The sequence below is a fragment of the Dipodomys spectabilis genome, unplaced genomic scaffold (assembly GCF_019054845.1).
Source record: "Dipodomys spectabilis isolate Male_0828 unplaced genomic scaffold, ASM1905484v1 ptg000229l, whole genome shotgun sequence".
NCBI lineage: Eukaryota > Metazoa > Chordata > Mammalia > Rodentia > Heteromyidae > Dipodomys > Dipodomys spectabilis.
This window is the reverse complement of record NW_024870906.1, coordinates 2,785,139-2,797,555: the sequence shown is the minus strand read 5'-3', so window position 1 is coordinate 2,797,555 and position 12,417 is coordinate 2,785,139. Positions and strand designations below refer to the sequence as shown.

General features: G+C 50.5%; 1 protein-coding gene across 1 annotated transcript in view; it reads right to left on the bottom strand.

Annotated features, from left to right (window-relative positions):
- Nucleotides 1-12,417, bottom strand: part of Loxl2 (lysyl oxidase like 2) — a 60,183-nt gene that overhangs the window by 33,129 nt on the left and 14,637 nt on the right. Inside the window, exon 3 of the mRNA XM_042697807.1 lies at nt 10,931-11,106. Within this exon, the coding sequence (XP_042553741.1) occupies nt 10,931-11,106 (176 nt within the window). The remainder of the gene's footprint in view (nt 1-10,930; nt 11,107-12,417) is intronic.

Genomic DNA, 12,417 nt, shown 5'->3' with positions numbered 1-12,417 from the left:
CCTGGGGGAAGTCTACCCTACTTGTGTTTCTGGGCCAACTGGAGAGGAGACTGGGATCAGGGCTGTGAAGGGGGTTCATGGGCAGATCATTCTGGAAGGCAGGGAAGAAGGTTGGAGGAGGGGGAAGAGGAAGGCACCTTCTCTACACAGAGCCGCAATGTCCCGGCCTCCCACTAATGCCTGAGTCCCAGGGGATAGGGCAGAAAGAGTGGGGTCTCCAGAGGCCATGGTAGATGAGAGGAGCTGGGGAGGGGACTCCCCAGAGGGGAGGCAGGCCACATCTGCCCCTCAATCCTAAGGAAGCTCCTCCCAATGGTCTCAGCCCCACCCCCGTCAGTCAGGTCACGGCCAGCTTTTACGATTGTCCTTAGTTGAGTCTCCGTCCCTTCCTACCACAGGGCCAGTAACCCAGGAGCTCTCTCTAAAACACCCGCCTAATCTGTCCTACCACGGTGACTTACGGAAGCCCGCAGGCCTTCTGCCCACACAGACCCCTGACCTCCCTGGCTCTGAGTGCTGGCTGGGACCTAGCCCCGCGCCAAGCCCCTGGATGTGTGTCCTCTTTCTTAACCCTCGGGCAGCATAATGCAATGGTTGTCCTTGACTGTAATTTGCTCTGCCAGGCCACCCTGGGGTACAGCGTGAGACGCACCATTGACAAGGCAGAGACGGAGAGAGGGACTGAGGAAGACTGAGGCTGGAAAGAGGAACTCAGTGACCCAACTGTCCTGAGCTTGTCCAGCCAGGATGCAAATGAGCCACGAAATTGAACAGCACCATTATTTGGGTGCCCAGGGATTCATGTCTCCTCCTGTCGGCTTAGGGTCCAAAGGCAGGCCCTGCTCCTTGCGAGGCGGTGGAAAGAATGTGACCTAGAAATGATGGCATTTGGCACTGGCTCCCTTCCACGCGGAGCGGAAGGAAAGCCGCCAGGGGCAGGATTATGTGTTCCAGCCCGGGGTCCTGGAGCCTATACAGCCCTCACCAGGCCACAGGACCTGTGCCACGGAGACACGTGGGCAAGGATGAGCCCACAGTCCAGCCTCCTCCTGCCTCTCTCCACTGCGGGAGACTGCTGGCATCTCAAGGTGGCATGAGTCATGCCGGGAGGAGAGGAACTGTCTGAGTGCCAGTCCCTGGCAGGCAGGGCTGACCTCATTCCATTCACAGAGCTCTCTCCTGGCTTTGTGCAGAGGCACGGGCTTTGGGGTGGGAAATGTGACCCTAGTGCTGTCCTATAGGAAGAGGAAGACCAGCTCAAGAGCCTAGCAGATGCCCCAGGGAAGAGCTGTGCCAACCACAGGGCCTGAAGCCAGAGTACGCAGACACATCTGCCAGAAGGCTCTCTTCTTGATGGACAGGTCTCCTTGGAAGACCTGTGCCCGGGTTCCAGGTGATGTAGCCCAGGGATCACCAGCCCGTTCATGCTTGTGGTGTGCATGGTGGTGTGTGTGTGGCTCTATCTGTGCGTGTGTCTGTTGTGAATCCATGTGTATGTGAATTTATGTACCAGTGTTGGCATGCGTCTGTGTGCATGATCGTGGGCAGAGTGAGGTGGTTTGGGTGGCTCTACATCAGTGGCTCTGATGATGATGGTGGTGGTGGTGTGTGTGATGTGGCATGTGTCTGAGGGTATAGGTGTCTGGAGGAGAGGGAATTCAAAACAGCAAGGCAAGCACTCTACCACTGAGCCACCTTCCCAACCCCCTTGGTTCCACCAAGATGGGAGGTGTCCTCTTGTCCTTTGATGGAACCAAATCCTTCCTGTTCTATAGGGCTTGAACTCATTCCTTCATTCAGCAAAATCACCGTCTCACTTCTCCATGGACCCTGGCAAGCTGCTTGCCTACCTCTGCCACCTGTTAAGTGTGGCTCCCACTTATCAAATGCCAATCAAGTGCATACCAGGCCCTGTGCCTAGAACTCAATGTCCATTTCCAGGACAACCTAGGAGGTGGCTAGTGAAAACACTAGAGAACTTGGTGAGGTTTCATAGCTTGTTAAAGTTCTGATAGCCAATCAGCAGGTTAACTCCGTGCCTGTGGTCCAGGCTGCGGCCGAGCACTGAGCAGCCTTCCTCCTCATGGATATGAGGCTGTCCTGTGTGAGGCCTGGCATTGAAGGTGACCCACAAGGGGTGGGGCCTGGGTCTCAACTTCTGGGTGGCCCCTTTGGGGACCTGTCTCCCACCGTGGATGAAAGTCCTAGGCCACACCCCCTGGAGCTGTGAGGCAGAGGGGGCCGTGTCTGTAAAAGCACTGAGCTGGGGCTCCTGCCCATTTTGAGCTGGGGCCCACAAGAGGCAGCAGAAAAGCCTCGGTGGGGTGGCACGCACCCCGCCCACGTGCAAGCTCCCAGCTCCCCCAGCTGCTGGCAGATGTCCTGGTTAGAAGCCACATGCACACACGCACGGCCTCGTTCCTACTTCACTGCTGTGGAATCCTTCCCTAACCACAAGGACTTAGATTTGCTTTTTTTTTTCCCCCAGAAGTTTAGCTCTGAAAGAGAAGATCTGAAAGGTCAACAGAGAAGCACGGTTGTCGTTTTTAATGCAGGGCTCTCTGCAAGATTCGCTAGCTCAAAATGAAGTCCCCCCAGTCTTGTCCTCCACGGGTCTCATCCTATCCCAGCACTCCACTGAAGCCCTGGGAGGGATCAGCACCCACTGTCAGCAAGAAAACCCACAGTGCATTGGGCCAGGGCCCTGTGCTGCTGTGGTTCATGGGCTTGGGAAAGAAGGGCTGACAGCAGGGAGCACTCGGACCCAGACTCCCTGAGTTACATATGAATGGATGTCGTTCAAGATGTGTAGCATCTGCCAGTGACTTGTAAATTCCATCACCTCTTTGGAAAGTCCAGCTGGAGATTTCATCAAGGAATAAGCGAGGAGAAGGAAAGCAAGGAAGAAAGAGGCCCCTGGTGTCTATTTCCTGTGGTTCCTAGAAGCTCTATGTCAAGTAAATCACCTCTCTAAGGCATGTTGGCAAGGCCAATCTCCTTTCTCCTCCTCTCTGTTAGAGAAGTCATAATTTACTAGCAGCCAGGCCCTCCCACTGAGAAAGCAACTGGGGCTGGGGCTGGGGTGGAAGGCACATCATTATCCTGCCAGGCTAGTAAAATGTGCCACCAGTTAGAAGCACCTGTACACGCTGCTCATATAGCAGGCTGCCACTCTCTGATGCCAATGGGTTCCGATATATTGCCGGACCACGATACTATTTCTGCCTCAGAGCTGAGATGCAGGTGTGTACCACTATATCTAGTTTATTGGTTGAGATAGGGATCTTCAATTAACCAGCAAAACTCTAGGCTGGATGCAGGAGCATGTGGTAGAGTACCAGCTGTGAGCAAACAATCTGCATATACAAGGCCCTGAGTTCAAGTCTCTGTTCTTAAAAAAAAAAAAAAGGCAGCTAAGGGGTTGGATTAGATAATGATCTGCTCCTCCACCCAGGTGAGATGCAAGATGGGTATTGTCTGTGAGCAGTGTGGATGTGCCACACTGTAACCAGAAAATCAGAATTCATAGTTTAAGAGCCTGCCTTAAGATTGATGAGACAGATGGACAAAGGGGAAGAAAGGAAGGCATTTCAGTGATTTTTTTTCTTTTGTGCTGACACCGGGGCTTGAACTCTAGTCGTCATATTCTTACTGGCTGGTGTTCTACCTCAGGAGCCATACCTCCACTTCGGGCTTTTTCCTGGCTACTAAGAGATCTCTTGGATTTGTCTGCCCAGGCTAGTTTCAAACTTATGCCTCCTGAGTAGCTAAGATGAGCACTGGGATGAGGAGTGTGAGCATCTAGGATAATAAGGCCTTGGAGATTTTGATTGTTTTGGATTTTTGAGACAGGATCTGGCTATGTAACCTAGGCTGGCCTCGAACTCACAATCCTCTTGCGTCCTAAGTACTAGATCACAGGCATATATTTTTACCATGTCTGCCTCCATTTCTGTAACTTCTGTTGCCTGGCTGGAGAGGGGGTGGAGTGGGGTGGTGTAGAGAGCTGAGGTCATGCTGACATCACCAGAGGGAAGCGCTGTGTCTGGATTTCCTCTTAGAAACCAGGAGCTTTGCAATGGTGATGGAAAAATCAAAGGCTCCCGGTTGCATTTTCCAATCTGGATGCACTTGGGTAGGTAACAGAGGTTGCTTCTGGGGAGAGTGGGAGGATCCTGCTCTGGGCAGAAGCCAGCTCCATGCCTGTTCAGCGACCAGCCTCCCTAGCCTGCAGCAGCAGCAGCCACAGCAGCTCTGGACCCTGGCTGGGTGTTGAGGCCATAGATCAGGCAAAGCCCAGGGGGCCGGACCATCTACCACACAAGACCTCTCCCCACAACCATCACCAAGGCAGCAAAGCTGTGCATCTTGAGATCATCTTTCTCCACAGTGAGAGAGTAAGGTCAGGAAGGCAAGACTGTCGGTTTCACTAATCCTCTTATCCTTGTGTCCAACATAGGATCAAACGGTCAGGTTCCAGTGAAGCTATGTGCTGGTGGCTCACACCTGTAATCCCAGCTACCCAGGAGGCTGAGATCTGAGAATCTCAGTTCAAAGCCAGCCTGGGCAGGAAAGCCTGTGAGATTCTTATCTCCAATTAACTAGCAAAAAGCCAGAAATGAAGATGTGGCTCAAGTGGTAGAATGTCAAACTTGAGCAAACCAACAACAATCAAAAAGCTAAAGAACAGCATCTAAGCTCTGAGTTCAAGTCCCAGTATCAGTACCAAAAAAACCCAACAAAGCAAAAAACCTGAGTAAATCAATGACGGATCCTTGCATTGGCTCCACGGGGATGGGGTGGGACCCATAGCAGAGCCAGGTTGGACACTACTAGCCCTGTGATAGACATGTCACTAGCCTGTCCTACGGAATGAGGCTGTCACCCCAAGCAAGGAGAAGCTTTCTCCCACCAGTTCAGTTCCATTTCCACTGTGCACACTTCCCTCTGATCTAGCTCTATTCTCTTCTCAGCCAGGTGTGGTGATATACGTGTATAATCTCAGTGACCTGGGAGGCTAGATAGGAGGATCATGATCCAAGGCTGGCTTCGAGAGGAACCAAATTTCTGAATTTGCTAGGATGTGCACCAGATTTCTAGTATTTGTTCACAGACTCCCTTCTGCTTTTCAGACACTGAGATCCACTTTGGGTGATGACATCTCTTCCCACCAGAGGAAAGGTGCCCAGCTATCCTGCAGTGGCCAGGGGAGAGGAGGCCCCATGGTGGGGGGGGCTTAGGGACAGCAGCACTCTCTACATTGCAGAGAGAAGAAGGCAGACCCCCTTTCTTTCCTCCACCTCCCACTACAGCCTGACACACCGGCCTCCTCTGTGCCTGGGGAAAAGACAATGAGAAGGGCTCAGTTTCTAGAATTCTCTCTAAAGATCGCTTCCTGATGCCACCAGATTATCGGCCAAGAAGGCTGAAGCATTTGGCAGCTGACTGCTAGTCATAAAAACCTGGACTTGTGGAATTAAAAAAAAAAATTAAAGCAGCCTCAGTCCTGAGGTGAAAGGAAAAAAAGAGTCTTTTTCAGGTTGCAACATCCTTCTAGAAGAATGTAAAAGTGTGGAAGGTGGGCAGGGGTGCCCAGTTCTCCCCACTGCTGGGCATGCATGGCCTGCCCCGGCTCTGTCCTCATTCACTTCGGCTTGGCCCCTCTGGCCTCCTGGGGTGTGTGCAGTCGTACAGGAGAAGCCGACACTTGGAGGTCAGTCAGAGATGAGCCACGTGGAAATCTCCCAGCCTGGGGTTTCCAGTCCATTTTCCAACAGCTTTTTGCAAAAGAACGTTTAAGAAGTGAGTGGGAGGACAGTCGGGGAAGGGTGACAACAAGAATCTGTAACTGTGGCCCTTACATGGCCACGTGTAACCCTGCCAGCAAGCAGGTTTGCTTCGAAGGCCGTCTGCGTTTGTCATCGGTTCTTATCTAATGCTTTTCCCAGCTGGTTCACACGCCCCCAGACAGGAAACAAAGCCTCTGGGTTTAAAAGGCTCTGAGGTACAGCCGGGGCAGGGAGGGGTTGGTGGAAGCTCTGGTTTCTAAGTTTAATAAACGATCTGTATTACACATTTCATTATTTGTTCCTGCCTACCTCTTTTTTAAAAAAAACATTTGATAATTGACTCAAGACTCATTTTTCCCTAGATGCATCCAAACGTCTGTCTGCAGCGCCGTGACTGGAGGCCTCAGCGGGGCTAGCCTCTCTGGACACACAGCTAGCTAGCTGCAGGGCTCAGCCTCTGAGGGACTGGAACCCAGGCCTTCAACTGGGCCTGGGAATGAGGACCTGGAAGTGGTGGGTAAATTGTGTTGGGTATGGTGGCACATGCGTTCATCTCAAGCTAGAGGGATGCGCAGGTAGAAGTAATCAACCAGAGACCCTATCTAAAAACTCCCTAATGCAAAAAGGGCATGGTTCAAAGGAGGCCTCACAAATACAAAGCCCTGAGTTCAAATCTTACGATGGTCAAAAAGAAAAAAAAATAATTCCTAGGGGGAAACAATCCTGTGGTCATTGGTTAGGATAAAGCACGCTCTCTCTGGCCTCTAGAGAGGAAATCATTGAGGTTCTGTAGCACTGTGGAGGACTAAGTGAAATTCTATCAGTCAGACTCAGGGACTCATGCTCCGTAGGTACCCACCAGAGAAGGGACGCATTTAGTCCACACTTACAGTTTTCTTTCAGTCTCTGCTTGGAGATTTCTAGTACACTCTGGGGAAGCACTAGCCTGTATGGCCATCTACAAGTCTGTGAGCTCTCCCTGACCTCCAGAGGTCAAGCAGGATGAAGGTCACAGAGCTCAGACACACTCTGTAAGGAAGGGTGGGAAGAGAGAGGAATGTTCTATCACCTCCATTAGACCATAGGTTTACAGCTGGGTCACAGGCCAGAGAGAGCATTAAGGAATACTTCCCTTTTGACCACCTGTCATGCTTGAATGGTTCTGAATATATAGATCCAAACTGGATGCTGTCAATCAAATGCCTTAACTCTTGATTAACTAATTAATTAACCCTTGATTAACCCTTCCAGCTTAGTTGAAGATAAAGAGTATCACAACTTTCTGTGCCTGGGCTGGAATCTAACTGTGATCCACAGATCTCAGCCTCCAGCATAGCTAGGATTATAGGCATGAGCCACTGGCACCTGGCTTCCAATCAATTCTTGATACATGGTGGGTAGATGGTCATGGAGTTGTGGGCATGTCCTTAGAGACCATCTGCGGGGTGAATATTAAATTAGTCACCCTTTCTCCTGGGGTTACATTACTCAGCCTTCTATGACACCACTTAACTACAGGTCCGCCAAAGCTATGTTGCTTCTTCTTGTCCACAACAATTTTAAATGGGGCTATGTCTTTAGTCAACAAAAAATGATTCCAATGACTTAAACAACCAACACAGGCATTCCATGAGGTATTTTGGAGAAAGTCCTCAGCAACCCACAAACATCCTCTGGAGGGGCAGGGAGGGGGACTCCCATCAGGCCAGGTCTGTAATGACCTCCTTTCAATAGACACTCAAGGCAGGTCCCAGGGGACGGCCCCGCCGCCGGAAGTTCCGTCTGTGTCTGTATCAGGAAGCCCTATTCTGCCTTCTGGTCCCCTGCCTGTGTGGCAGGGGGAAAAAAAGGAGCTTCTGGAAACAGAGCTTCTAGGAAAACATGAAGTGTGTAGAGGTCACTCAGCTCTCCAAACCAGATCTGTGCCCTAGCAGCTCACTGGGTTGTTGGGAACACACAATGACCCTGTGGTGTCAGAAAATGAATAGGCGCACAAGAGACGGCGGAGGTTTGGTTGAGGCATGCACAGAAGGGTGGTCTGCCACTCTCCCCAGGACGAGGCAGGCTCACGGGGTGGCGTGGTCTGCTCAGTTTTTATCCTAAATTAAAGGGGGTGAGGTCATCCCTTCTTGCTGCTAAGAAGTCAGGTCGCAATTTTCTACAACTTGTTACCAGGATGATGAGGTAACACAAGGACATTAGGAACATCAGTAAAAGGACCCTCCTGGGGGAGGTAGGGAGAAGCTGTTCTTTTGGAGGCAAAGATGCACTTTCTTCTCAACATGACTGGCTGAGAACTGGCATCTATTCGTTAACTCCTGTGACAAAGATTTATATACCTGACATGACTGGCTCGTCACAATCCACACAGATAGTTACAATTGAAGTCAAGAAGCAACTCATTCCAGGAAAGATCGTACCAGGAAACATCAGTATCCAGTGGTGACTGGTTACAAGATGGAGACATTTTAGTTTGATGGGAAAGACTGCTTCTTCTCCAGGGTTACTGTAAATTCATTAGGACCTGTCCACATGGCCTTGGTGTGAGCCTCCAGCCTTCCCGGGGCACAGGTCACATCTTCCCAGGCCTAAGGGCCTTTCTAACTGCTGTCCCAGACCATGGTGTGTACAACTGGCCCTCAAAAGTGCTCAGGGTAAAGGCAAGTGCCTCTCTTTCCTATTAGGAACTCAGTCCTTGCAAGAGCAAGGAAGTTTGCACAAAAGCTGGGCACTGGTGGCTCATGCCTGTAATCCTATCTACTCAGGAAGCTGAGATCTGAGAACTGAGGTTCAAAGCCAGTCTGGGCAGGAAAATCAATGAGACTCTTATCTCCAATTAGCCACCAGAAATCCGGAAATGGTGCTGTAGCTCAAAGTTGTAGAGCTCTAGCCTGAACAAAAGAGCTCAGGACAGTGCCTAGGCCATGTGTTCAAACCTATCACAGACAAAAATAAAAAATAAAAAGAGGAAGAAAGAAAAAGTTCTCACAAACTTCTTTTCAGACTGTCTAGGCCTTTTCCACTCCCTTGAGGCTCTGCATGTAATGGGACCTATCTTCATTTCTATTCAGTTGCTAAGCACTGAAACTGGTTCAGAGTAGATGCTCAAGAAGTAGCCTTTGTCAGAAATATTTTGTTTTTCTAGTGGTAGATGAATCTTCATTTATTTTTCAACTCTAAAGGTTCTGGCATTTAGCCTATCTTCCTATAACTAGGAACACCTTTCTTATGCCAAGGATCCTGGCGCTCTACAAGGATTATCCTGATAGACCATTGTCAATGCGCTTGCTGAGTGTCCTCTTAGGCAGGTGACACTGTGAAGGGAGGACTTGCTATTTCTTACCACTGTTCAGTCTAATATTTATTTCTGGGAGAAAAATGATTTCTCGGAAGAGGAAAATCTAGGAGTTGGAGATAGTGTATCCACGAAGTATCTAGAATTGCTTATCTCTTGGATATGATGATGATTAAGATGTAGGCCCTGCCTTCCAGAACCTTCCTTCTCATCTCATCGGAGAGATGAGACATGCGCAGATAGATGTTAGTAAGTATTCCTTATAAGGCTGTGACAAGTAGTTATGGCATGTTCTGGGAAATTGGGCTACACCAGCCAACCCTCCTCTTCCCCCACCCCATACCACCACGCCATCAGCTCCACAGTGAAGCAAAGCTATCATCAGCAATACCCAGTTACTAAGGAAGGGAGGAAGGTGGGGCCAGGCCTAACTAGGAAGTGCTGGGCGGCCATTTCTGCTAGGTCCTCAACAATCACAAGAGGTAACTGTGTTACCACGAATGTGGTTCCCCTGGAGGCTGTGGCCGAGAAGTAAGGCCTCATTCCTCCAGCTGAGAGGATGGTCTCCTTCCCATGCTCCTGGAGGGCTGGACCAGTCCTCAGTATGCATGCTTTGTTCTGTGGACTCTGGAGACTGCGGTGGACCCAAGTCTGGAAAGAACGTTCTCTGGGGCTCCAAACCATCTGAGATGGTTTCACCTTTTTTTAAAAAAAATCCAGGTAATAGCCAGGCGTCAGGGCTCACCCCTGTAATCCTAGCTACTCAGGAAGCTGAGATCTGAGGATGGCGGTTCAAACCCAGATCAGGCAGGAAAGTCCGTGAGACTCTTATCTCCAATAAACCACTCAGAAAACTGGAAGTGGCACTGTGGTTCAAGTGATAGAGCGCTCACCTTGAACTGAAGAGCTGAGGGACAGCGCCTAGGCCTAGAGTTTAAGCCCCATGACCACCACCACTACCACCAACAAAATCCAGGTAATTCCCCCAGGAGGGCAAGGAGAAGATCCCAGTATCTGCATTTGTAAGGTGACTACGGTCTCTAGCTGGACTTAGGGACAATTTCGCAGGAGCTGTCAGAATCCCACGGGGCCCCCAGTTACCTCTGCCTTGAGGAATAATGGTATATCATTTCCAAGGTGAAGTTATGAGTGACTGATGGCTTGTACCTGGGGCTGCCTCTCTCGTTCTCCTATGGATCACTCACTCGGTGTCTCAAGGACCCTCACAGCCTATGCAGAGACCATGGAGAGAGGGACAGAAGGTTCTAGCCTATTGGCCTGACAAGAACACGAGTCCGCTCCCAGCAATCACCACCATGGCTGACAGGCTGCCTGCATCTTCATGAGAGATTCTGAGCAGATCAAACAGTTCAGCTGTCCCAGCTTCCTGACCCTGGGGAAGAGTGTGAGATGGTAATAATAATGTTGGCGTGTTATGGCATAAAACTGGGATCAAGTTGTTACATGGCAACTCATGACGAATGCATTTTCCTAGCTTAAAGGACAAGCATCTCACCAGGTACCAGTGGCTCACAAGTGTAATCCTAGCTACTCAGGGGGCTGAGATCTGAGGATCAAGGTTCGAAGCCAGCTCAGCCAGGAAAATCCATGAGACTCTTATCTCCAACTAACCACCAAAAGGACAGAAGTGGGGCTGTGTCTCAAGTGGTAGCGTGCCAGCCTGGGAGAAAAGAGCTAAGGGACAGCAGCCAGCATACCCTACATATACAAGTGCTACATGGAAGAAGACAAATTTTCACATAAAGAAAGGGTGTGTGTGTTGATTTTAGCTTGGCGGCCGAGCACCTGCATAGCCGGCACAAACAGAAAAGAGCGCCTGACTTGCCTCTATCTGGTTGATCAAGGAATTGTCGAATTTGAAGCCAGGAATCCTTTTGTCACTGCATACCACGCCGACGTCTTCTGAGTGCTTGCAGTCGGTGACGCCCCAGCCGTTGGAGGTGCAGGCTGCCAGGGTTGCCTCTTTCCCGGAGCAGTGGACGTTGTCTAGCCAGATGGGCCCTGAAGGGAGCGGAGGAAGGTCAGTGCAGCTCAGGTGTTTGCGGACACCCGAGTTTTACATGGAAAGTGAATTTCCTTCTACCTTTGGCAGACACAGGTGGCCATCGATGGAAAACATGGCCTCTAGACCTGAACTGCCAGATTCCCCTGCCAGAGCTTATGCGATTGGGGAAGGAGGTCGACAGAGCGCATTGAAGACAGGAATCAGATTTACACCCGGAAGTCGTGTGGTGCAGTAGAAAGAGTCAGGACCTTGGAGTATAAGCTGTAGTTAAATCTAGGTCAACCACTTTTTATTCTCGTGACTTTGGTGACAACCCCTTTCCCACCAGTGAAGTGGGGGCCATGGTGACCTTTTGACCTGCAGGGGTGGGTACTGTGGAGAAATAGCACACGGTGGGTGCTTAGTCTTCTTGCTGGCCCTTAGGCGGCCAAAAGTGGTAGCAATGAGGAGGTGAACTCAAGGAAATGCTAAGCTTTTCCTGAGGGTTTGCAGGTCTTAGGACCCACAGCGTTTACCCTCTCTTTCTTTAGTCTACCAATGACTGATTCTACTATGCAAGGGGAATGGGGGGAGCAGATTAAAACACTCCCACGATAGAAGCTAGAAAACTGAAGCAGGAAGCTAAGGCTCTTACAGGTCACAGAGGCCCCTGGGTCTGTCTCCTGCCTTGCAGGCCTGCCTAGATCGTGTCTGCGCCGATTGCTGACTGGTTGGGGCTCAAAGGAGAGTATCTCAGAGCATTGTGGGAACAAAGAGTTGATTGAAAACATCTGGGCTGAGGTTTTGCAACTGGTTTCTCAATCTGGGCAGGTTTCCAAGTCGTCAGGCTTCCCTGCAACACAAGCTCCCAAATCGATAGCTGGTTTCTACAACAAGCCCATGTTTGTCTGGCTAAGTACTAGCAACAGAAGAGACCTCCACCTCCCCAGCAGGGCCTCTCCCTCCGCACGGTCTGCAGCTGAGCTGCTGGAGGGCAGATGGGGGAAAGAAGCTGTTCCCTCAGTCCATCTACTCGGCTCCAGTGCCAGGAGGTTAGCTAGGGAACGGGAAGCAGGTCAGTGAACCTTTAAAGGGACTGCAGAGATGCTGCATGCCAGTAATCCTAAGGACTCAGGAGGTTGAGATCTGAGGCCCCTGGTTCACAGCCAGCCTAGGCAGGAATATCCCTGAAGTTCTATATCCAGTTAACCACCAAAAAGCCTGAAGCGGAGGTATGGCTCAAGTAATAGAGCATCTGCATTGAGCAAAAAAGCTAAGGGACAGTTTCCCCCTAGCCCTGAGATCAAGGACCAACAACACTGGCACCA